The sequence below is a fragment of the Siphateles boraxobius genome, unplaced genomic scaffold, assembly GCF_051911475.1.
Source record: "Siphateles boraxobius isolate OS27281-9 unplaced genomic scaffold, OSU_SipBor_1 25, whole genome shotgun sequence".
Taxonomy (NCBI): Eukaryota; Metazoa; Chordata; class Actinopteri; order Cypriniformes; family Leuciscidae; genus Siphateles; species Siphateles boraxobius.
In genome coordinates, this window is record NW_027508866.1 from 13,000,571 (window position 1) to 13,027,641 (window position 27,071).

At 36.7% G+C, this 27,071-nt stretch overlaps 1 protein-coding gene across 4 annotated transcripts; it reads right to left on the reverse strand.

Moving 5' to 3' along the window:
- On the reverse strand, positions 1–27,046 carry slc7a1a (solute carrier family 7 member 1a). Of its 4 annotated transcripts, none has more exons than XM_077242734.1 (13): positions 27,017–27,046; positions 26,431–26,681; positions 11,111–11,576; positions 10,726–10,884; positions 10,297–10,465; positions 9,217–9,350; positions 7,402–7,624; positions 4,404–4,540; positions 2,936–3,038; positions 2,631–2,836; positions 2,384–2,535; positions 1,229–1,337; positions 1–1,023 (listed from the first exon to the last, which is right to left on the reverse strand). In XM_077242734.1, the coding sequence occupies exons 3-13, from the start codon at positions 11,478–11,480 to the stop codon at positions 833–835; spliced, it is 1,953 nt and encodes a 650-aa protein (XP_077098849.1). In that variant the 5' UTR covers positions 11,481–11,576; positions 26,431–26,681; positions 27,017–27,046; the 3' UTR covers positions 1–832. The 4 variants fall into 4 exon arrangements, with proteins under 4 accessions (XP_077098849.1, XP_077098848.1, XP_077098851.1 ...); XM_077242733.1 differs by lacking the exon at positions 4,404–4,540 and adding an exon at positions 4,845–4,984; XM_077242736.1 differs by lacking the exon at positions 27,017–27,046 and having other exon boundaries at positions 9,310–9,350; positions 26,431–26,568.
- Between the last annotated feature and the right edge of the window lie 25 nt (positions 27,047–27,071).

Below are 27,071 nucleotides of genomic sequence, written 5' to 3' on the forward strand. Positions count from 1 at the left end.
TTATTCCAACACTCTTTTTTAATTTGAAACACGTTAGCTTGACAAAAACACAATGTGATATGTCCAAACACCTTAAATGACCAAAATATACCCCTAGATATTAACTTTTCTCCAAATATTTTTTTTTAAAATGCCTGCTTTACTCCATCTGCATAGAAGACACAGCAGCCAGCACTGTGACAGATAAAAGCAACTAACGCTGGTAACTGCTCAACCAGACCACCAGGTGGCAGTACTACCTAAAGGTCTAATCTGGGTGGACCAGTAAAAACCTACAAATTCTGGATAAGAGCAGTTCAAACCAGCCAGAAAAGGTTCCTAAATGGGACCTCAGACAGTACTACACATTCAACAGAAAAGCCAAGCATGATTTGATTTCTTCCTCTCATCTGTTGTAAGGCCACGTTCAGATACGTAAAACAATGACATCCAACATTCAGAAAGAGCAACTCTGATTAAGCTTGCATTGCAATAGTAAGACAAAAGGCACAAGTTCAATTAGATCAATTAACAAAAGCAGCCGTCAACATCAAATACTGCAGCTCAAATCTTTTTTCTCTCTAAAGCCACTCAATAAAAGGTCCTGTGCCTGTTTTGGTTACTTTGAGATTTCTTAAGTAGGAAAAAAAAAAGAACTTGAGAGTTGTGAGAATACTCAAATACTTCCACCCATGTAGTATGCACCTAACAGAGCCCTTAGACAAGGAAGTGACATCGTTAAATCGGTCAAAGAGCTCCATCTGATTAGATTCCAACGGCCTGTGCTCCTCACAACCTCTCAGCGGTGTGATTTAATGTAAAGTTAGAGTAAATAACGTAACACTGTTCCACATTAGAGATCTCCGTCATCATCAACCCGTGATCCATGGCCATTACAGAGAAAAGCCTCCTTCTCCGGGGTCATACTGTCCCGGTTTAGACCGCAGGCTGGTTTGTACACACTCAGTTCCTCGTCCATACTGGAATGGGCCAGTGCAGCTTCAGTACTGTGCCAGATTCCATAGCCAAAGTAGATTACGAGTCCTGGAGAGAACAGAGGGATAATAGAACAAATTATTGACCACATACATGCCAAGTGCTTTCCTGGAGGCCATTCATAATCGTCAAATGACCAAAAGCCTAAATTTGATCTTTACAAACAGCACAACTAGTGTTTACGAGTAGTCGGGCCAGTTTTCAAAAAGTTTCTGGACAAGCATACTGGCTCGTGAAGGAGCATGTACTGTACCTATAGACATCCAGATGGCGAATCGTATCCAGGTTCCCCTGTCCAGCTGCATCATCAGGTACACATTGACAAACATGCTAACCACCGGGAGAAAAGGAAGCAAAGGAACCTGTTGAAAGATGTGAAAAATTAGTATTGTAATTAAAAATGATTGAAATCCCAGAATTACAGGTAATAAGAATGCCTATGATAAAGAATTAGAGAAATCTTTTGATAATATAGTCTAAAAAACACATGGCAAGCTCTTAGAAATGTCCTCTATGTATTCAAGTTAATTCAGTGTTACTTTCATATTCATTTTAGTGATTCTGTTATGTGCTTTTGAGATATTTTATTACTTATATAACTATAACTTATACTTATTTCAGTTAGTTGCCAAGACAAAGTTTTACATTTTTCATCTGTCTTATATTTTATTTAAGCTGCAATTCAGTAACCAAAAACATTTTTTGCACGATTTAGTATCAGTAACACTTGATGGTTTCATGTGGTTTCATTTTTTTTTCTTTTCAAGATCATATCATGAATTATAAATTCTTCACGTAATTGGAAGTCATACAACACAACATTAAATTATATGCTATTTTAAGAGACTTTGACCTTGACAGTCATGACATTATGGGTCCTCTCTTTTTTCTTTTTTTTTTTGCATGTTGACTTTACCACATTACTTTATTGGCCACATTACATGACTTTGATTTGGCAAGAAAAAAAACCCCATTCAAAACCAAAATATTCTTCATTGTAATATCAGGACAGTTGTACCACCCTGAAATATATATATATAAAAAAAAATGTATTAAAATAATAAATTAAAACACACACGCACACACACACAGAAATTAAAAATATGCTTGTCACAAAAGAGGTCCATTCCAGTAATTGCATGGATGAATAGCATTTTTCATATATTTCTGGCTAAATTCATATAGATCTGGACAAAAACAAAAATTAACCATCTGACCCGACATAATAATATAAAACATAGTATTTTTTCTATATCATTGTGTTTAATAGTTAATTATCAACATGCGATTGAATGAAACTAACTCTATAAATAGTAAATCTACCTCTAAAAGAGCTGTTTTTATTGGATGTGACCACATCCTGGTACTCTGTTAAATGTGCATGTTGTATTACGCCTTGAGGTCTAACCTTAAAAGAGAGCTTGGTTTTACTCTCAGGTTGTCTCCAGATGATAAATGTGATAATGACGGACAGACTGAACAGGACACTGAGAGTGACAATATTCCCCACAGCAGTTCCGCCCAGGACAGCCAACAGACTGAAGCAAAGGATCAGCATACCTAGAAGAGACGCCGTTTAGAAACCTCCAAAAAACAACTGAACAAAATCATAAAGCCCTAATAAAACCAGGATCTGGAATCGCACTGATTCATACCAAGCAGACTTGTGCAGATGTTAACGATGAAGCCTGACATGTTGGAGGGTTCAGTCATGTGGGGGAAGAGCATTGTTCTGAAGCTGAATCGCTCTTCTATGCCAGGAAGAATCCCCATGCTAGGCGTGCTTATGGTCTCGCTCATTTCCATTTCTTCCTGTGTGTTTGCTAAGTGATATATCTGAGAAAACTGTTCGGGCTGGTACCTGTAGATTACAACATTGTTTTGCGGAAGGGACTGTGAATAGCCTAATTGTAATTACACTGATATTTAAAATGCATTCATTAAATATGCATCTGCCAACCTGAGTACTAAAACACAGGCGGCGACCAGGGTGTAGGCCAAAAGAGTTCCTATAGACATCAGATCGACCAAGTCCTTCAGGTCAAACAGGAAAGCCATGATAGCTGCACAGGAAGGAAGAGGATCGGATTTGGTCATCCTTTTTGGATGATAGTTTAATATTTACAATGAGCAATTTAATAAGGTTTCAAAACTACATCTACTGTGTAGAGAACATGCATGTTTTGTTTAGGTCAACATGACATTAATACTTATTTCAAGGTAAAAGAAAATATAACAATTACATAAACATTATTCCCAAGAAATACTCCTAAAAATGCATTTGTGTCTTGTTTGTCAGCAAAAAAAATGCAGTCAAGATTCAATGCTCATGGATAATCAACTGTTACAAAACATTTATCAACATGTTTAAATTATCATTTGTAATATTAAATAGATACTATAAACATGTGAAATTAAAGAAACCGGCACTTTCCACAAATAGGGTATAAAATGATATCACATTACTTTTTTTAACCCTAAAATGCATAAAGAGGGTTTTATAAATATTTTAATAATATATTTTTTTATTTTAATACATTTTATTAATTTCTAAAAATTCTGACCCTAAATGTAATTTTCATAGTTCCTTGTCATAGAATACATTTTTATATCACTACCAGAGACTGCATAAATGGCTTCAAAATGACCCGTATTTATGTTTCTTAACATGGTATATTTTGATATGTTTTTGAGAACAATAATAATAACAATGATTTATGAAATATTATGTGTATCTGCAAAGAGTATTTTCACATTATTTGTGGGGAGAAATGTGGGGAGTGAAATCTTGATGTTTTTTGGTTAAAAGTTCTAGCGTTAAAAGTTAAGGCAAAAATACAGACAACTATCAGATATTCTATAACAATATGAAATATAAAATGTATTTAAAAATAATATAAAATTCAATATAGACAAATTCTAATATTTAGTCAAATTATATTTAGTTTTAGCATTCCTTTCTGAAGGCTAAGTGCCTCCTTGGAATATAATTATGATAATAATAAAAAATTATTATCTCCCCGAAGTGTCATTAGTACCCTATTCATGGAAACGGCTAAAAGCATAAGCAATTAAAATCTTTAAATGCATGAAACGGAAACAAAACTATACACAATGTCAATAAAGTCTTTTGTATAGCAAAACTGAAGTCATGGTATCACCTAATGTTTGCACAATAAATCAAATAGTTCAAAGCAAAGTCTGTCTTACAAGCTTTTATTCCAGGAAACTACTAAAATCATTAAAAATAAACATAAAAAAAACATTAATAATTCCAATTACATGTAACCGCTCCATGTTTGTCTTATAAACAGTGAGTTTCCAACCTCCTCCCTATAGATATGTACAGGCAGGTGTTTCTAACAGCAACAAAAGCAGCCCACTGGAGCTGAGCCCTGCATTCCCACAATGCCTTCCTCTGCTCTTACCAGCAATGACCCCGGAGGCCAGAGTGGACACGATGGGCGTCTTCTTCTCGCTCACCCGTGCCAGAAACGAGAAGAGCAGACCGTCCCGGGCCATGGCAAAGATTATACGTGGGAGGGGGAACAAGGACCCCAAGAGACTGATCATGGAATGATCAAAAAAAGAAAGAAAGCAGAACAGAGAATAGAAGTAAACATAAGCCAACTGGGCAGTAGCCAGAGATTGTGTCAAAGGCAGAAAGTGGATAAATCCAGTAAAAAAACAAAAAAACTGTTAAATGCCATCGTAGTTTTTGTGGGCTGGCAGCGTCACCTGGCCCATGCCAGCTAGGTTTAGTGTGACGAATTTTTTTTTTCCATGCAACATGCTCCAGTGGACGGATGCACGATACCGCAAACGTAACGCGACGTCAGTAGATTAGTAGCATTAAAATTCGTTCTCACCTGCGACAAAGCCTGCTGTTATTGTGGCAGATAAGGGTGTTTTTGTTCTCTCGCTGATCCCAGCCATGAATTTGAAGAGCAGGCCATCGTCAGCCATGGCCCAGATGACACGGGGCATGGGGAACATGGCGCCAAGCAGGCTGCCGCGAGAGAGGGAGAAAACAAACCATGCCATGCAAAAGAGAGACACAGACATAGTGCATTCATACACTGCTGTGGTGTTATTATAAGATAGATACATGCCACAAATAGGCCACCCCCACCAATCAGAAGAGAGATTAGACCACCAACATAAAGATAAAATATTTGCAAGAGCATAAGCATCAATCTCTTGGCATTCAAGAGTGAATTTTGAATGATTATTTCAATGGTGAAGCATGTACTTTCTGAAGCACTAGTGGTAAACAAGTGGCATTGCAAAAATAATGATTGTTTATATATGCATCTACCACCCCTTCAGCCTTAGATGAAAACTCAAACAAACAGTGCAATGTTTTGAAAGCGCCACATAGCCACAGCGTTTGCTCTTCGGGGAAATCAGCCTACAAATACACACTTCTAATTTGACTGGCTGGTGTTACACAACTTCTGGGATTCAGCCAGTTTTTTAAGGCCTGTTCACAACAAGAATGATAACGATTACGATAACTATATTAGTGTCCATACCAACAATATTTCCTCTGTACAGATGAAAACGTTATCGAAACGATTCCTGTTCACACGGATCCACGGAAACGACTAAAAGCACTGTATTATGCATGGCAGACAAGTAATTGGTAATGTCACTTTTTAAAGAAAGACTACGCACCCGCGCACATAAGCATTCAGACGCACATGCCTATAGGGTAAACACATAATACAAGTGTGCATGCCGTCAACGTTTTTACAGATTCACGTTTTTTGGGTGTAACGGTTTATAACGTATCGCTTATAACGGAATTGCTTTCAAAACCCATTTTAAAAAACTTGCACTTTGAAACCTACTTCAAAGTTTGTTCTCAGGCCACCAAAACGCTGTTGTCGTGCATATGAACAGCCAGAAAGCATTAAAAGTTTTCTATTTTCAGTTGAAAACGGTGTCGTGTAAGCGGCCCCTAAGTTAATAACTAATGATTTTTAGAACGGAAATGAATCAATCAAAGACTTACTTAAGCTAGACAATGACTTTCTTCTAGAGCTGCTGTACAGCCAAAACAATCTTTGTTGCATTCATTTCCTATTATCACTGTAAAGCTGCTTTGAAACAATCTTATAGTAAAACTATATAAATACCTGACTTGACAATAACATTCTCTTTATATTATTTCCGTCTGCTGCTTTAAATGCTCAAGCTCTATAAAGTTGAGTGAATATCAATGTTTTTATCACTCATCAACTGGGAAAAAAATACGAAAGTGATTCCAAGGATAATGTTCCTCTGTGTCTTTATTTTTTATAGATGTGGTGTGGACTATATCTGTATAATGATGACATTGATGACAACTATTGGTTCAATTTTGTATTCTTCTCAACTAAAATATTACTTTTGTCAACTAAAATGAAATGCCCGAAATGAGGAAATATTGACTAAGACAAGGTATTAGCAGCATTTAGTAGCAAAAAACAGATACCAATAAGCAGAACTATATATTCAGCTTTTTCAATTATGTATCTGAAAGGTTTTTTGTTTATTATGGTATCATGTAGATGAATGGTTTCATAAGATAAATCTATAAGTAAAACCTAAATCATACACGGGGTCGAACAATATGACCCTGTCTAAACGGGCAGTCCTTTGGGAGGTACAGTATTTGAACATATAAAATTACACACTTCACTTTTGAATGGATTCCAAAATAGTATTTTAATATTGAAAATATTGCAATCACTTGAAACCAAGGAGAAAAATGCCAATAATTCTACTTCAACTGAGGTTTTCATTAGTGTTATAAGTTTCATAAAATAGGTGGATTGTTAAAAGGATGAGAGGTTTAGGACTTGCATAGGTCATGCAGAAGACATTTTCCCTTTATAGATTACACACAATTCATGCTTCAAAGTACAAACAACAGGGTGCATATGCATGTAGGTCATAACTATGAGACTAATTGTTGCCTGACTTTAATGGACAGAAAAAATGTAACATGAATGCTTAATCCCACTCATAGCCTGGACTGAGAGTGTTGCATAACTGAGAAACAGGATTCATAACTCAGCACACCAAATTTCCTTTCGTATTTTTAGCAAGGGGCTCATATGAGCTGCCACAGATAAATATATACACACACCATCACAGAATTTAGTCCCGGACTGCACTCTCTCAACCTCCCTTGGGTTGTCAGAGTTTACTTAGTAAAGTTTAATGATTGGATTGGTCAACTTTCTTAAGGTTGTACTATAAAAAAGACGGAGGTCTTTTAAACAGCAACCAGGCTTGAGGGTGATTACATCCATTCGTTTCAGGGAACATGGGTAATTATTCATTTCAAGTAAATTTTTAGTGCTCTACCATGCATGGGCTGGTTTACTCTAAACTGGGCCATAGTGTTTTAAAACGACTTGTAAGATTAGTGCTTACCTGGTGGACAGGGCGCAGAGGGAGCCTACCGCCACAGCGTACGTGGCTCCTTCCCAGCCAACGTACTTAAAGGCTGCAGGAAGAGGGCTGTTTTTATCCAGCATGTAATATGGCATCATCATGGTGAGGGCAGCCGATACACCAAAGTATGCCACAAAGCAGATAAGGAGAGAGGCGACGATCCCGATGGGAATGGCTCTCTGGGGGTTCTTCACTTCTTCACCTGTGATATGGAACAGGATATTGTGAGAAACAGTATTGAGTTATGGAAAATTGCATGTTGCAGGATGGACTCGAACCTGCATCATTCATGTCAGTAGCTAATTGCTATCACAGTACCAATAACATGGTCAGACTATCAAATAACAAGAGTTCATAGACAGTTTTTTTTTTCCCAAGAGAACATTAATGTAACAAGACACCAGTTTATTTTCAGCTCTTTACATTATTGATATGTGGGGATTTAATTTTGTTCCATCCTATCTCATGACATGACTGATCATTATTGTGTGAAATAGAGAACGAATTGATAGATGGTTGTCTTTTAATTAGTGGCTCTACAAAAACTATGGATGTTTCCAAGTAAGAGTAAAAAACAAATGAAATAAAAAGGGTAATTGTGAGACTTAAAATGAGAATTATTGTATCTCCTTTAAAATTAGAAATGAAGTCACATCACTGTCAATTATGTTATTACAAGAAATATAGTCACAATAAGATTTTTATTATGAAAGAGGTTTGCATAAAATACAGTATATGAATGTGCACAAAATCCACCATTTTTGTTTTTAATTTTTATCTCTCTCCTGAAATAGACGCACAGCGCCTTGCCATGCTGCTGCCATTTTAAAAACGCGGTGATCCCATTGAAAACAATCGGACTTATTACAATTATATTATAATATTATAAATTATATTAGAAGGATTTCTGAAGGATCATGTGACACCGAAGAATAAATTTAATGTTAAAATACATTAAAACAGTTATTTTAAACAGTAATATTTCACAATATTACTGCTTTTACTGTATTTTTTTATCAAATAAATGCAGCCTTAATGAGAAGAGACTTATCAAAAACAAAACAAAAAAATCCTACCAACCCCACATTTTTGACCAGTAGTGAACATCAGACTCATATTAATTCAACTACATTTAACTGTGCCATTAAGAAGCCTTGTAGTTAGAGAATGCCTTGGCTGCTGCAGTGAGTAGTGTGAGCATGTTCGCTTTTAGCAAAAGTTCCTGTGGCTTGACCTTGCGCAGGGCACTACATAAAACAGAGGAGTAGTATCTTCATGCCAGCAGTGGCAGAGAGAGCACAGGCACATGGGTAAATTAGCATTCCTGACCAGTGTGTAGATGAGAAGGGGTTACTGAGTCTGAGCCACAGCTACAGGGAGGAAAACAAGTCCAGACAAACCCTGAAACACTCTAGCCAATCAAAAGCAAGGGAATGTGGGGGAGTGAGCCGCCATAAAAGAGGGGGGCCAGAGGCAAACCATAAGCAGAAATCCACTGAGAATATCCATGCAAGACGATTATAAACATAAAGGAAACTCTAAATAACCTTGACCAAAGCAACATGGACGCAAGCCAAATATGTAGGTAACATAATAGTCTGACTGTTGTACCAATGCAGCACTTATTAAAAACGTTTATATGTGGAAAGCATGGTTCTTGCGCAATTTAACCTCACTTGTGGACATGCATCATATATTTGACCTTTTCAAGTGAATTTCAGGAGAAAACGGGTGCCTTCTAAAGATTAGACATGAGATTTGAGAGCACTGGAGTTCAGAGTGATCATTAGGTACCTGTGGTGGCAATGCAGTCGAACCCAACGAAGGCGTAAAAGCACGTAGCCGCCCCCGATAAGACCCCTGTGAAGCCAAAAGGCATGAACCCACCTTCACCCAGAATCTCTCTCGAAGGCAGGGGCTGTGTGGAACTGGTCAGAGAGAGTAATACAGACATTTTTAACAAGACATTTGAATTTGAAACATAATTTAAAAGGGAAGTGTGACATTTCTGTGACACTGTGAAGGGAATTGCAAGAGTAAAATATATGGAAATATACACTACCGTTCAAAATATTGGGGTCGGTAAGATTGTTTTTTATCTTTTTTAAGTCTCTTATGCTCTCTAAGGTTGAATTTATTTGATCAAAAATACAATACAAACAGTAATATGAAAAATATTAAATACTTATTAAAAGTTAGATATTATTGCAATAGCTAAATTTTATATTTAAATATATTTTGAAATGTAATTTATTCCTGTGATGCAAAGCTGAATTTTCAGAATTATTACGGCATAACTGGACTAACCGCCAGAACAATCTTGTTAGTGGCTTCTCCTACAGCAGCAACTTCCATTTTTCTTTGTGATATTTGGCGCCAGTTTATCAGGAAGTTCCGTACTGCCATATTCCAGTTTTGCGCATCCGATAAATTAGCAATTTTTGATGGAAACATCGAAAACAGTAGTGCTGCTTAATATTTTGGAGAAAACATGATACATTTTTTCAGGATTCTTTGATGAATAGAAAGTTCAGAAGAAAAGTATTTATTTAAAATAGAAATCAATGAACGTTCACTTATTTTTTTTGTACATTTTATTTATACAGATGAATTTATATGAACGTTCACTTTTGACCAATTTAATGTGTCCTTTCTGAATAAAAGTATTCAATTCTTTAAAAATAGTCTTTTGAATGGTAGTGTACATCTACGTAGGTCAAGCATTATTATTACTATTATCATCATCATCATCTCATTTTCTTGAGATAATGTTGATATAACTTGGTATTTGACAAGATTACACATCACAAAATAATAAACAGAGAGCTTCCCTATGTTTGGAAGCTTTCCAAAAGTCATAAAAACATGACTCACTTAAGGGTGGAACTGGTTCCGTTGAGAATCTCATCAGGGTCCAGGTGCCAGTTCTTCAGCGTACCTTTGACCAGGCCAGATATGACCATGAACAGCAGCACCAGAATGTTGATGCAGGTGAACACTTTATTGACCATAGCTGACTCCTTCACCCCGAAGGCCAGCAGGCCTACAGCAAACAAAACGTAGTTCAAAACACTACGGAGCAAAGTCAACACAAAGGGACGCTAAATATATACATTGAAAAAGCTTTCATTTTCAGAATGAATGAGTGTTTCACAATCGCTGTTCTAAAATTAATATTTCATCTTTAAAAAATGTATTTCACATGTTTCGCAGTAGAAGAAACATAACATAAAAATTACAAAGCATATATATATATATATATATATATATATATATATATATGCTTTGTTATTCATGTTTTACCTGTTAGAGTGAGGATGATGAATACAGAAAATATATCTGGGTACTCCGCCAGAATGCCCGGAGCGTTCATGGACATGTACTGACGACAGAAATGCTCAATATGTTTTCCAATCAGCTCATCAAATGTGGCACTCCAAGCTCGGGCAACGCTTGAGGTTCCTGAGAAAGTTTTACAGATTATGTAACAAGACATAAAGAAAGAAAAACATAAGAAAATGTAAAAACCTTCACTATACCTCAGTTTACAAACTCACGTACACCAATTTGTGCCATCTTAATTTTAGTTTATGGGTTTCACAGAAATAATGACTACATTAACTTAAAAAAAAAAAAAACATATAGTAGGCCTATGGGAAAATACATGTAGTTGTTTGTGTCATCTCACCTATAACATATGAAAGTATAAGGTTCCAGCCAGTTATAAAGGCCCATAGTTCTCCTACAGTCACGTAGCTGTACAGGTACGCCGAGCCCGTTTTCGGCACTCTCGCCCCAAACTCTGCATAACAGAGGCCCGCGAGCACTGAGGCCATGGCCGCGATGAGGAACGACAACACGATGGCCGGTCCGGAGTTTTCCCTTGCCACAGCTCCAGCGAGGACATACACCCCAGCTCCCAAAGTGCTTCCCACACCAAGAGCCACCAGGTCAAAGGTGTTCAGGCATCGGGAGAGACGCGATTCCTCCGAGTTGCAATTGACAACCTTCACCCTCAGCAGCTGCTTCCCGAAACGCAAAAGCTTTTTCAAAACCATTGCTGATTCGATCTGATGCCAGCCTCTTTTTGTGCTTCGTTTTATTGCCGTGTCACTCTCTCAATGTTTAAAATGTTGTTAAGAAGTGTTGTTTATCTGTGAGAAGAAAACACAAAGTAATGAGCTTGAGGAACTGGCAGTGGCAGTCTATATATTGAAGATGATGACAAATGATTAGGGGTGCAAAATATATCAGTGCGGCCATATCAGTATTTGCTGCAATAAATGTCACATTTTAAGGATATTGGAATCCTTCGTTTTAAAATAAATCAATAGATTATGGCCAAATAATGATTATGTTGTTAGACAAAATCAAAAAAAAACCATTAAATGTTCATTTTCTTTTAAAACAATTGAAAATTAAAATATTGATCACCCCCCCAAAAAACAAAAGAGAGCAGCATGAACATTCTTCATCTTTTTGTTGCAAAAAGTCTCATGGATTTAGAAAGGGTAAATTATGACTTCAATATGTCAAATGACTGGGTAACCATGTTACGATAGGATAGTACTGTAATAATATCCAATCATTTTGTCTGATAAAGCATACATATTTTGTCCAAGAAAGGTTTCAAATTTTTGCTTAAAATTCATTTCCACACAAAATTACATTTCCAGAGATTAACCTAAAAGCTTCAGCAATCATATAGCAATTAATTCTTACAACCTTCCCAGTTTGACCAAAGTAACTAGGCATTTTCCAGATATTTTCCACCTGAGATAAGAGCAAACATTACGTCCTTTTCCTAAGCTCCAGGACACAAACCAGTACATTTGTGGGGAGGATAGCAGCTGTCAAGATTTTTAAGGGCCTAAAAACGTGCAGAGCACTGACACATATTCACTTAAACTTGTAGCCAAACACTTAGAAAAATAAAAAATTGGGTTTTTGAGAATACTGCAAGAGAACTCTACGATGTATTGTGAACCGCTGCCAAACCTCTCTTGAATGAAAAGCACAATGGCCAAGATCAAGAGTCAAAATTTACTGTACTGTACGTACAAATGGGCGGCAGCTCTCCAGTCAATAAGTTCATACAGCTGCACTGTCTCCAGTCTAAGTACTGAAGACTTTTCCCAAGTGTTGAGTAACATAGAGAGAAATCCATAAAATGTGACTGGTGGCAGAGCTGGAGAGGCCCACAGGGGGATAATCTATCATATTCACACAAACTGACATGTTACGCAACCGAGAGCGGATCTTAATGGCAAAAATACATGCAATTGCAAAAGAACAACTGGGTTCTGTGTCCACAAGCAATGTGAGAACAGCTTGTTCTGAGAAGTTAATTTGATGCAAATGAATCTCTCTATGTGAAGCTACCATCATATTACAGATGTATACAGCAGTAAATTTTGTATTTTTCTCACATAATAAAGGAAAAATACCTTTCAGGAGTAACTATCTAAAAGTTGTCACACAACTACATTTTACAAAAGTATGACAGTAGCTCAGCTGATGTAGAAATAGTGCAGCTTTGCACATGAATACAAGTATAGTACAATAAAGCACTATTTTTTGAGACATGTTATTTCAATAATACAATAAAGATTAATAACCCTTCTCTTGCTTTCCAATGCTAGGCATCATTGGAAAGCACAATTCAAAAGCTGCTCTGCTTAAGGTCTATGGTTTTAATCTAGTCGTAGCTGGTTTAAGCTGGTCAACCAGTTGGTCCCTCAGTCTGACCCTAATGTCCCTAAACCAGTCAAATTTACCTGCATGACCAAGATAGGAGATAAAACTAGAAATCCAGTTTAGGCTGGTTTAAGCTATTTTTAGCAGGGTAATCCTCATTGTTTGTGTCCTATAGATATTGATTACTCTGAGAACAAAAACATTTAATTTAGTCAGCTAGATTTTGTTAGAAACACATAGCGTAGCTAATTACTTTTCTTTAAATAGTAGCTTGATTACAGTTTAACTACTTCAAACTATGGGTAACTTGAGAGGCTTTGGATCGAAATAAAGTATAAATTAAGCTACTGTGAATCATGACCCAGTTCTCTTTCTTTGTAGCTCCCGTCTAAACAGCAAAGGGGACATAAGGAGTCACTTCCTGTCACACAAGCCACACTTAAATGGAAAGTTCCACAGACGTAGAGGTGGCGACCTTTTCTTTCTCTGCTTCGGGGCTATCGGATGTCTTTAACATGGATCTCACAACATGGAAGCAGGTCAGCAGAGTCACCCGAGCATACTGCACCTTTAACTGTTGCCATCTAAATCACGCAAGCGTGGCATGAGCGCCTGACTGGAACAAACCTGTTGCTGAAACAGTGCAAACACAAGCTTTTGCCATATTTCCCACATCTAAATACCGGAAGTTCATTAAAATGAGAATAGCAGTGTGATCAAGTAAAGACAACTAGAGTTTAAAGCTGTGCACAAGACCAGGTTTGTTCGGTTGTTTTCTTTTAACAAATGCACAGTTTCTGAAAGTTATATCCAAGAATTTATAACACTGTGTGACCATGAAGAAAATGTATGTTTTTATATACGAAATGTATATGAAAAAATGTGCAATATATGGGAGAAAGTCCCTAAAATATGCTTTACTTATAACACTTGACATGACCAATTCATTTAGACAAATAATATAATAGGAACTCACCTACCAACATTTTCCACTCATCTAATAGATTTTTCAAAAAAACCATTCCCTATCTTTGGTGTCTATCCAAACTGTTCCTGAGTTGAAGTTCTGTCTTGTTGGACCTCATTCAGATGTCCCAGCATTCACTGAGTGAGCTGGTCTAAACTGCTCTAATGGTGTGACATCAGACATGTTGAGATAGATGTCTCTATGCCATGCAGAAAGACTCCAAATGCTATCAAGGCATTTTGGACGAGATTTATAAGCAATGGTTAAATGGGATTGCAAAACATGTCAATTTTAAGATGAAGACCAACACACAATTGTAAACAATTTATGTAAGAATGCATACTTCAATTATCATTATGAACCTGAGGTTTTACTCACAAACATTGTTTTTTAGAGAGCACATGAAAAGCTCTGCTTAAATCTATTACATTTTGTCCTTTAAGAAAGACTCTACTAATCTCTGAATGTCTCAAGAGTTTCAGAACCAATTTCAAAATTGTCTCAATGTGTTGGGGTTTGCCAAGAGTCAAGACCCTACAGTCTGCAAACAAAAGTCATGCTAAGTTCCATTCAAGAACATTTTAAGATGTTCATAACAGTTGACAGCATTTCCACTACCGAGTTGAGTTGTCCTTTGCATTTTATCATGCTTAAATGGACAAATATACACACAATTAAGAAAAAGAGAAAATCACTCACTGCTCTTGACTGAACATCTTTCATAGTTTAATAAGAATTAATATTTGATTCATACAGTGAAGTGCACTATGCAGTGTTATTTTACATTTGATTACTTTATGTAATTTTTGTACCTACATTTTTATTGTCGGACCAACCTGAAAATCAAAGCAGTTTATTTCATTTGTCTTGTTAAATTGTACTTATTTGTGCTGCTCGTAATTTATTTACTTGTTCTTGTTTTATTACTGACTGCTTACCTGTGTTTATTAATGTTTGAACTTTATATTAGTCAGACTCAGCTTAGTAGTTTTTGTTGTGGTATCGAAATTGGAATCAAGAATAGCGAAATTTCACTGGTGTCAAAAATATTAGTGTCATATAAATCTTATTTATTAGAATAAAATGTTTATAAGGGTCAAAAGCTACAGAGCCACACATGTGGGGGGAGATAAATTATATTAAACAAATTTGTTAACTTTAAGATAAATGGCCACATGTACTACTTTGTTCACTCGTTTTAATGTAGTTAAATCATGGCCAAAATGACGGAACGAATAAATAAATCATGGGAGCAAATTAGAACAATATGGCTATGATTTACCTAAAACAATTGAATTTGTTTTTTTCATGTCATGTGCAGGTTTTGTAAAAAATAATGAAAATAATATGGGTTTTTTTCTGGGAATCAAAACAACTGTAGAAAAAATCTTTAGCATTGAACCTTGGTATGCCATCAACGTTAATTTCATAGCTTTCCACACTTATTGTATTTGAAAACGTCTCAATTGTTTCCATTTTTAATCCTCCCAGGCATTTTCAGGAGAAATATCTGAGACAAAATGTATATTTACATAAAACACAACCAAGATCTCCATTAGCATAGCATTTAATTAAATCTTTTTCTCGAATGGCATCATACACTTTGCAGCACACTGTCTCCAGGAGACCATGTGGAAAAATCACATCTAAATAAATCCACATAGCTTCATCTGTCAGCAGGGTTGTGTAAGGTTAATAGTGCCATCATTTGACATTCTGGCTCAGTCAGGATGAGTGAGGTGACCATGGACACACACGTGTAGTTTATCTGGCTAAATTAAGTAGGTGGGTAGAGCAGGGGTGTGGTGCCTGGGAACCAATCAGTGAGCGACTTTCTGCTATGGTGTTTTAGCCTTGGAATGCTTGTGCCTTTTTATTTCACTTTTAATCACAACATTTCTTCAATAAAATCCCATCAGCACGTGAACTAAACACACTGATCCTACGCTAGCATCAATACGGGCTTGAGTACTGACGTCATAGACATTTGGTGTATGATAACAACCACAACACAAGCCCCTTCTAGAAACAGCAAGGCTTCAGATAGGAAATAGGGTCAAGGGCACAGTGTCTAGAAAGAAAATGAACATGTTTTTGTTGACGTGTTTTTGTGAAGGTCTGTCCAATCATATGAGCATGTTTAGAGTGCGGCACAATGTACCTGGCACCGTCCGACTACCATTAGCTCAGAAACTTGTGACTGCTATTTTGCTTTGGTATGTATGTGACAAACATTCTTCAGTTTTAGTCTTTGGCAGGAATGTCTAAACTCATTTAGGATGTGCTCGCAGCCAACCGACGGCAAGAAAAAAACTCACTCTGTCTAACCCTCTACTTCTATTTTATAAAACAGTCAACAAGTAAACGAAAACAAGTTCGGTTATGAATAAATCCTCAAGCATGTCAAGGTATCACAATACTTTTTCACTAAAATAAGTAAATATTATAAGAAAACATGCTTTTTCTATTTTTTTCTTCAGGACCTTCTAGTACATCTTAAAGTCTTGGGCCTAGTTGTTTATAATGGCAACATGAAGTTATAGCTTAAAACAATTAAATCCGTGTCTCGTCCTCCAGATAAAGACCAATAACTGTTTAAAAAGGATGACAGACGTGAGATGGGAGGACAGCCAAGGTGGACAGAGTCTCAGCTGTCTGTCATTGGGAGCAAAGCCAGTTCTCTACCTGTGACACTGTCTACTAACCTTCCCATGAACACGAAGCACAATCTATGTAGACAGACCATATTACACTAAAGAGTGCAAAATACAATAAAAGACTATAAATAAAGACTACATGCAAAAGACTATAAATTAAAGGTTAAAGAGGACAGGCACCCCGATTAGATTTAAAGTTCTCCCTAAAATGAAAATTATGTCCTACTATACTCACCATCAAGTTGTACCAAACCTGTATGAATTTCTTTATTCTGCTGAACACAAAAGAAATATTTTGAGCGGTAACCAAACAGTTGATGGACCCCCATCCTATTTTGTGCTAAGTAGAAGAAAGAAAATCGTTCACACTTTAGAATAGGGTCCAATTCTCACTATTAACCATAACTATAAACTATGATTCAAACTCAAAATTATTGCTTATTAATAGTTAGTAAGGTAGTTGTTAAGTTTAGGTTTTGGAAAGGATTGAGGGATGTAGAATATTGTCATTCAGAATAAGGCATCCATATGTGCTTTATAAGTACAAATAAAAAGCCAGTATCCTAGTAAAATGCATGCTAATAAGCAACTAGTTGACAGTGAGAAATGGACCCTAAACTAAAGTGTTACCAGAAATACAGGTTTAGAACAACTGAAGGGTGAAAAAACAATGACAGAATTTTCATTTTTTAAAATCCCTTTAATGCAAGCAAGTAAATAAGTAATTGTAATTCACTTTTGAACAAAAAAAAATAAAAAAATCATAAAAACTATCTGTAAATAAATGTAAAAATAAATAATAGCCTAAATAAAATGTAACTTTAGCCCTAATAATCATTGCACATTACTGGTCTTTGCCCTAATAAGCATTGCACATTACTGGTCTAGTAATGTCTATTTTTTATACAAATAGTCTATATACAATATCTCACAAAAGTGAGTACACCCCTCACATTTCAGAAAACATTTTAGTAAATCTTCTCAAGGGACAAGACTATAGAAATGAAAGTTGGATATATTTTAGAGTAGTCAATGTGCTGCTTGTATAGCAGTATATATTTACTGTCCTCTTAAAATAACTCAACATGCAGCCATTATTGTCAAAATAGCTGGCAACAAAAGTGAGTACACCCTAAGTGAACATGTCAAAACTGTGTCCTAAGTGTCAATATTTTGTGTGAGCACCATTGTTATCTAGCACTGCCTTAATCCTCCTAGGCATGGAGTTCACCAGAGCTGCACAGGTTGTTGCTGGGATCCTCTTCCTCTCCTCCATAATGACATCACGTTGCTGCCGGCGTTAGACACATGGCACTTCTTCACCTTCCGCTTGAGGATCACCACAGGTGCTCAATAGGGTTCAGGTCTGGAGACATACTTGGTCACTCCATCACCTTCAGCTTCCTCAGTAAGGCAGTTGTCATCTTGGCGGTGTGTTTGGGGTCGTTATCATGCCGTTCGGCCCAGTTTCTGAAGGGAGGGCATCATGTTCTGCTTCAGAATGTCACAGTACATGTTGGAATCCATGTTTCCCTCAATAAAGCTCAGCTCCCCGGTACCAGCAGCACTCATGCAGCCCCAGACCATGATGCTACCACCACCATGCTTGACTGTAGGCAAGACACAATGTTCTTGGTACTCCTTACCAGGGCATCACCACACATGCTGGACACCATCAGACCAAAGGACATGGTTCCAGTAATTCATGCTCTTGGACAGGCTGCTTTCAGCAAACTTCAGCGGGCTTTCTTGTGTGCCAGCATCAGAAGAGGCTTCCTTCTGGGACGACGGCCATGTAAACCGACTTGTTGCAGTGTGCGGTGTATGGTCTGAGCACTGACAAGCTAACCTTCCGCTACTGCGACCTCTAAAGCAATGCTGGCAGCAATCATGCGTCTGTTTTTTGAAGCCAGCTTCTGCACCTGACGCAGGACTCAACTTCTTAGATTGACCCTAGCGAGGCCTGTTACGAGTGGAGCCCGTCTTGGAAAACCTCTGTTGACCCTGGCCTGTACTGTAACTCAGTTTCAGGGAGTTACCAATCTTCTTATAGCCTAGTCCATCTTTGTGGAGAACAACAATTCTAATTCTCACACTCTAGAGAGTTCTTTGCCATGAGGTGCCATGTTGAACATCCAGTGGTCAGTATGAGAGAATTGTACTCAAAGCACAAATTTTAAAGGGATAGTTCACCCAAAAATGAAAATTCTGTCAGTATTTACTCACCCTTGTGTTGTTCCAACCCCGTAAGACCTTCGTTCATCTACGGAACACGAATTAAGATATTTTTGATTAAATCTGAGAGCTGGATCACTCCTCCATAGGCTTCTAAGGGATTGACACTTGCCAGCCCCGAAAAGTTATTAAAGATATCGTTAAAATAGTCCAAGTGACTACAGTGGCTCAATCTTAAGTTTATCAAGCGACGAGAATACTTTTTGTGCGCAAAAACAAACAAAAATAACTAATTTATTTAAAGGTGCATTGCGCAACAATTCATGTTAAAAATACACGTTTTCTAACCCATACATGCATAAACAATTGCCTGATGGACTGAATGAGCCCTTCTCTGATCACTGCAATTGCCTCTATAATCCTGTACAGTAAAATAAATAAGAGGGATTCGGGTTCGAATTTGAGACTGGGCGTGACGTCATGCGCGTTCACGCTCACCAGGCTATGAATCGCAGGTTTGTGTTTTCGCCGGCGCCACCATTCTCCGCATCAGCGAAGACAACTCGTGCGTCAAAGGTAGAAGATGGATTCAAAGAGACCGGCTTGTAGTCCATTCCAAACCCCAACGCAAACTCCACGTAAAGTAAAGAAAAGAAAATTGTCGTCTAGTGCCTCCAAAAGGTCCAAATTGGAGTCAGACAGGCGTCGGAGTAAGACGAGAGTCTACCTCGGGAAGGCATTCAACAAATGGAGAGATCTCCGGTCTGCTCTTGGTCTCAAACGGGATCCTAAGTTGGCTTTTTTCTTGATAAAACGGTAAGATATAGCCCAGTCTCTAATGTTTGATACGGCCAATCTATGTATGACAACAAATGACGATGCGTAAAATGTGTAATGCTTTAGCGTAAGCTAGATACATGTACAATCAGAATTGGTTTTACTACCATTGTTAGTGAACAGTTTCATAAACTAGGAATTGTATTCGGAAGAATAGTACAACATGAAACATAAAACATATCCATTAAAAGATGCTAACTATGTTTTTGTGTATGGCCTACCGGTAACGTTAGCCTTGTGTCCATTGCTAACATGCTAAGGTGTTCATGTCATTGACCAACAAGGAAGAACGCCGTTGCATTGGCTATATTGTATTTTTCGGTAAAAATAGTAAATTGTTCCCGAGAATGTGGTACATTTTGTATGTAGTATATATGAGGTATGTGGGAGCTCGTATTCTATCAAAACGAGGAAAACGTAAAATATTTTGGTATTGTGATAAAATACATGTTTTATTCTGAACATTGCAGGAAGGGAAATACAATGGTAAAGGGGTAAATATTTTTACTTTACTCATACTGTTTAGCAGACTAACTATTTACTAAATAAAGTATTGACACATTTCACATTAATGTTTGTCAGTGTGTATTGTCCCTGTCAAAATATCTACTAAATAAATCAGCGCTACATGTAGTTTAGTGATTAGCAAAACAGTTCAAGATTCTTGAGTGTGATATAACATGCTGATAAAATGACCGATAATTAGACAGAAATTTTGAGTAAATTATAACAGAAAAAGGATGTATTTTTATTGGAATATTCTACTTAGCAGATCAATAACAGGCTGAACCCCGCAAGTCTTCGGCGGATTAGCCTGTTTGGCTTTTATGAAAACGTCATGGTGACATTTGATTGTTTATTACCTTGAGACATTTGAGTGAACGTTGTTGACCAACTGTGTATGGTATGATTATTATTTTGAGCTTTTGCGAAGTAATCAATTATATTGTTCATGAACGTGTTTTCATAACAATACAATCATAGGTGGATACAGTAAAAACATAAACAAAGTTTTCTACTACCCCCGTTTTTCCCCTCACACATAAGAGTAATTTACTCAAATGTCTTTCCTTCCATATTTTTGAAATGACTTGCAGATTTATAACTTTATTACCACTGAAGACATTTTGGCTGTACACCAAAGATCTGTGCGGCAGATGCTCCTTTAGTTATGAACAGCTCGTGCTCGTGCATGCGTGCGTGTGCGTGTGGTCCATGAGCGTGCACAACTATGGTTGCAGTTTCGCTTGTCGCCAGAGGGGGCGTAGTTCTGCAAAAACTCAGAGACTTGCGTTTTGCACCTTTAAACTATTCATTTCCTTCTCTGTGGGCCTCTAGTCAGTTAACTTAGTGTGAAAGCGTAGAGCTACGTCACACGTAGTCATGTGTGTGATTCGTCTGACGTATAACAACAGAAGCTTACGCTACTATACTAGTGAACTGACTCGAGGCCCACAGAGAAGGAAATGAATAGTTGAAATAAAGTCGTTATTTTGGGGGGTTTTTGCGCACAAAAAGTATTCTCGTGAAAGTATTCTCAACATGATGAATAGGACATGTGGCTTTGCATAAATGACGTACAGCTATTATCACTTAGGGTGTACTCACTTTTGTTGCCAGCTTTTTTGACAATAGTGGCTGCATGTTGAGTTATTTTCAGAGGACAGTACTTTCATTTTTATATTATTGTCCCTTGGAAGTAGGGCTGGGCGATAAATCGATTTTATCGATTAACTCGAATGTGTAGTTTACGCCGATTTTTTTTTAATGAAAATCGGTTTTCTCTTTAACAACCGCCGACGCTCCCATCTGGGCTCCCGTAGTTCCGACCGGGCTCAGCGCTTGCCATGATAGAGATACACAAACAACATGGCAAATGAGCAGGACCGCGGCAGCAGAAGCACACCCGCCGAAAACATTTAGGCTACAAGCTGAATCTGCAAGGCCGCCAACTCTCACGAGTTCACTGTGAGAGATGCAATTCTGTCACTTTTTACACGCTCTCACGCCACACATCCATTTTCTCACGCAGAGAAAAATCGCGAAGCAAAGAGGACACTGACACCGACAGACAAGACAGAGCAGGTTACTATCGATATGAAACAGATTCTCAGCTCTCAGATTCTGTCAATTTTATTACAAAATTCAAACAATAAACACCGTTTTGGCGCTTGTAAATGTGACGTGAAAGAACGCTGACAGATCTCAGTTCAAGCGGCACGTGAACCGAACATCTGTTAGGCTACTCTTTACTACCAACTTACCGAAATGTAATAAAATCGATCGATCAGTGTTTTTCAACCGCGGAAAGATGTCCATAAAACAGCTGGAGAACAACATATGTCACGTAACGTTACATTTACCTCAGGATGGCTTTTAATGACCCATAGAACGCATGTTAGTTAGACGCATTATAAAATAAAAAACGCATTATATTTAATTTCAGTTAGTAAATTAAACCTTAGTAAACCTTTAATAATACCAGCTGACAGGGCTCTCTGTATGTTTACAGCATTAGGAGATTTTTTTTTTTTTGGGAGAACAATTAACACATTAACGTATCTACTGTACCTATTTATCCAAAGGAATTTATATTGAATAAAGATCAGAATCAAATCACAAGAATTGAATTGAAATTGGGAAATTTGTGTTAAGCAATAATAAAAACAGTAGCATACCAGTAAACTTAATAAAATTATGTTTAGTTACCAAATAATTTGACAATCACAATACACTTATTGTGATGCAAGTTTTTTTTAGTTTTTTACACATCCACCCATTTTATTTTATGTTACATTTTCATTGTTTTCAAAGACAGGGCCTGTCCTCTTGTCTTTTTGGCTTGTTGTTTTTGATTGCACTTTAATGGAGATCAAATCCCAGAAGGGAATATTAAAACAAAATAAAGTTAAAACTTGTTTTGAACAATTTCTTTGTCATCTGCAGATTGATTTTAAGTAGGGAGAGAAAAAAATCGATTTAAATCGTAAATCGGATTTTTTGTGAAAAAATCTGGGATTTTTTTTTAGGCCATATCGCCCAGCCCTACTTGGAAGATATACTAAAATGTTTGCTGAAATGTGATGGCTGTACCTACTTTTGTGAAATACTGTAATTATTGTTCTTAAAACGTTGTTATCCTAAAAATGTCTTATCCTGCGATGTTTAGTTTTAGTCATGAACCGGGGGGAAAACTGATTATATTATTAACAATGACTAAATTTAACACTGATAAAATCAAAATTGTCTATGTACATAAAATTTATACATGCACACATATATACTGTAAAAGAGTAAAATATATACATTAATTTATATGGCTAATTTAATCAAACATTAATATTAAATGCCTATATACAAATTAAATATTTAAGCCAGGCTGTTTTTGTAAATAAGAATTTGTTCTCAAGTCACTTGCCTGATAAAATAAAAGTGAAATGAAAATATATTATAAAAATGTAATTTTCAAACAAAGTTTTACTGATAAGTAATGACTGATCAAAAATTAGATGCAAATACTGATGGGTACTAAATATCTGTCTGTGGCCTCAAAATAAGAGGCTGTGAAGTGTGAATAAAAGCCTAAATCAAATCTGTTCATCATTCTGTATATTAAAACGATGGTGTCTCTTCAGAAAACTTGGAATAAAGCGCTGATTCATATGGATTAGTTTTACAATCTCTTTATGAACTATTTAAAGCATCAAACTGTTAGTTGCATAGCTGCCAATGAAGAGACAGAAAGCACTCAGATTTCATCAAAAAGATCTTAATTTGTGCTCCGAAGATGAACGAAAGTCTTATGGGTTTGGAATGGCATAAGCATGAGTAAATGACAGAATTTTAATTTTTGAGTGAACTAACCCTTTAATGTGTGCTAACATCTGTTGGAACAAGTTTAAATAATTTAAGAAATAAGGAATATTATCTCTTCCTTAGCATTAATAACCCCATCTAAACACCTTTTTGCAGTTTTTGCAATGTTTATAGAAAAAACATTAATTTACTGTGCGCAACTGCAATGTTATTTATTGTGCTTGTGGCTTCAGATCGTGCAACTGCGACTTAATTTCTGAGTCATGATATAATTTGAAAAATTTAGATATTGCAGCAAAAGTGGAATTAAAATCTGTGACCTTTAACCAACCTAATCATCTGAATCAACTAATTAATTCTAAACACCTGCAAAAGATTCCTGAGGCTTTTAAAAACTCCCAGCCCGTTTCATTACTCAAAACCGCAATCATGGGTAAGAGGGTAAGACACAGAAAGAAATTTCTGAACAAATAGGCTGTTCCCAGAGTGCTGTATCAAGGCATCTCAGTGGGAAGTCTGTGCTGCCACAGACTTCCCAGTGAGGTGCCTTGATACAGCACTCTGGGAACAGCCTATTTGTTCAGAAATTTCTTTCTGTGTCTTACCCTCTTGCTTGAGGGTGTCAATGATGGCCTTCTGGACAGCAGTCAGGTCGGCAGTCTTACCCATGATTGCGGTTTTGAGTAATGAAACAGGCTGGGAGTTTTTAAAAGCCTCAGGAATCTTTTGCAGGTGTTTAGAGTTAATTAGTTGATTCAGATGATTAGGTTAATAGCTCGTTTAGAGACCCTTTTCATGACATGCTAATTTTTTGAGATAGGAATTTTGGGTTTTCATGAGCTGTATGCCAAACTAATCAGTATTAAAACAATAAAAGACCTGAAATATTTCAGTTGGTGTGCAATGAATCTAAAATATATGAAAGTTTAATTTTTATCATTACATTATGGAAAATAATGAACTTTATCACAATATGCTAATTTTTTGAGAAGGACCTGTATATGTTATATGTTGGGGGCATAGATAAATACACGTGACCAAATTACGAGAAATGTACAAATCAATTAGTTTACATAACACAGACAACCTGCAGGGTGAGCCATGAGGTCACGAGTCACACATATAAATAAGCAAAACACTTCTACTTCCTATTAGATAGCTAGCTCATGCTATCTGATTACTTTTGATGGGACAAATAAATAAAGAATTTTAGTTCTTGTGGTGATCTTCACATTGCACCATCACAATAAAAACCTTTCAAGGGATGTAATAATATTATAAGGGCCAACAACATCTAGTTTGGGATTCATTCAGACACGCACCCACACATAAATATTTTAGTGTAGTATAGATGGTATCAAAAAGCAAATGCAGAACATACCAAAAACGGTCAAAAGTCATCAGAACTGTTTTATATGCTCTTGAGTCTTGACTGTGATCTATGTAATATGGAAACATTCAACAGGTTCATCTAAAAACCACTAAACATTTGACAATGAATAATTTCTCTGTCCTACAATCAGCCAGCGAGGACTTACTGAAACAATCAGGAGCATTAAAAGAGCTCTTTGTTGAAGAAAACATCTGGTCTGAGGAAGAAACATTTCACATACAGTGACTCAGCTGTAGTAAATAAAGACCCCCTACTGGCCACATTGGACAGAGAACTTCAAGAGCACTTGCATTGTTTACATATAAATACAGATCATGGTGTGTGTTAGTCAGTGTTGATGGTGCAATGTTCCATTATAGCAATGAAAAATCATAATTTTATTATAAATGTTAATAAACTGTTTTAATCATTAAAAAAAAATATATATATACATATATATATATATAGATAGAGTTGTAAATTTCAGAGTAATAATAATAATAATAATAATAAGAAGAAGAAGAAGAAGAAGAAGAAGAAGAAGAAGAAGAAGAAGAAGAAGAAGAAGAAAAAGTTTAAATAGGATTTCAGTAAGTTGGCTCTCACAAGCCAACTTAATTATATAATGACTGTCTGTTTAAAAAATTTTGATCGTTTTGGCAGTAATATCTTTAGACTAGCTACTGCATCTCTTATGGCATGAGGTGGCATGACATGCCGCTCTTTTAGATCAGTTTACTCTTACTAGAAGAAGAGACTCCGGTATCACTTATAAATAGAAAAGATTTAGAAAAGTATTTTCCTGCATTTTATTACTTAAAACAAGTAGACGTATGTGTAGTATAACCAAATGTATTTAATTAAATTATAGTAATCTATTTGTATTAATAATATATAGTCTTGTTTTATTTTTAAATATTTCATTTCACCATTTCATTATTTTATTTACATGTAATAGCCTATGCGTATGCTTTTTGGCATATGACGACATATCCTACAGATGATCTGTCTGTTGTTACTTCTTATGATTTATATAATTAGAAAACGAACCGTGCAAAATAATGATCAAAATAATAAATTACGATTAAAACCCTATAACTCACACTACAAGCGCTCGACGCGACACAAATAAACCAGAGCGTTGCAAGTTCGCATCTCACAGTAAACCAGAGGCTTCAGGAGCGGCAGCTTTCCATAAACCTAACGTTACACTCCTTTTTAATGTCCGTAGCTATCCCCTCTTTCCCCCTTGCAGGACAGACCACATTAGAGGGCGGGAGACCCCGTGCGCCCCGTCCCACGTAACGCTGCATATAAGTCATTAAACCACCATGTGCTGCTGCGGACCTCCTGTTGATTCACTTTTCACTTTAATAATAACTAAGTTAAAGCAAGAGCGCAATGACCAAATAAACTTCCATATCTGATGGAAGTTTTATAAAAAACGCCTGGAAGGAAACTTAGCTGAAACAGATGTTGGGTCTTACCGTGCTGCTGGTCTCCGAGAAGATCAGACTGGATCAAGTAATAGCCTACTTGTGTTTCAGGAAAACTTCCCTCAGATTGTGTCCTCCACCTTCAGCTGAGCCTTCTGTCTATGGTTATGTGGGCCGAGTCTCCTGACAGGTGGTGTGAAAGTGTGTGTGGTGTGGTCATCATTTGTGATGTGTAAGGTAGCCTACATGGATCGGGTTTCACTGAGGTTTTGTAAATGCTCCACCCCGAATTTTACTATTCGCTGAAGAGAAACTGCAATTTTTACAAGGCATAAAGAAATAGAACAGTGTAAAATAATTAACTTAGCAAATATGTGCATTCATTTACATGTAGCTACTTTTATTCGTATGCCTAATATGTTGAAAACTTAAACCGTTTTGTGTCTCCTCACACTCATTACACGAATTACATAAACGCATTTTCATTTCATTTTCTGAAGGTTTGAGAAAAAAGATAATTTGTTTGCATCACTAGGAATTACTCTAGGTCGTTTTACATGTCTATCGCAAAACAATTTACGTATTAAATGTTTCGCTATTTACATTTTACCCGTTTTAAACCAGTCAATGATCTTACCTCACTCTCTTTCAAAGCTTAAACTGCCGCGATTCGCGCTGAAATTCGCGCTGTT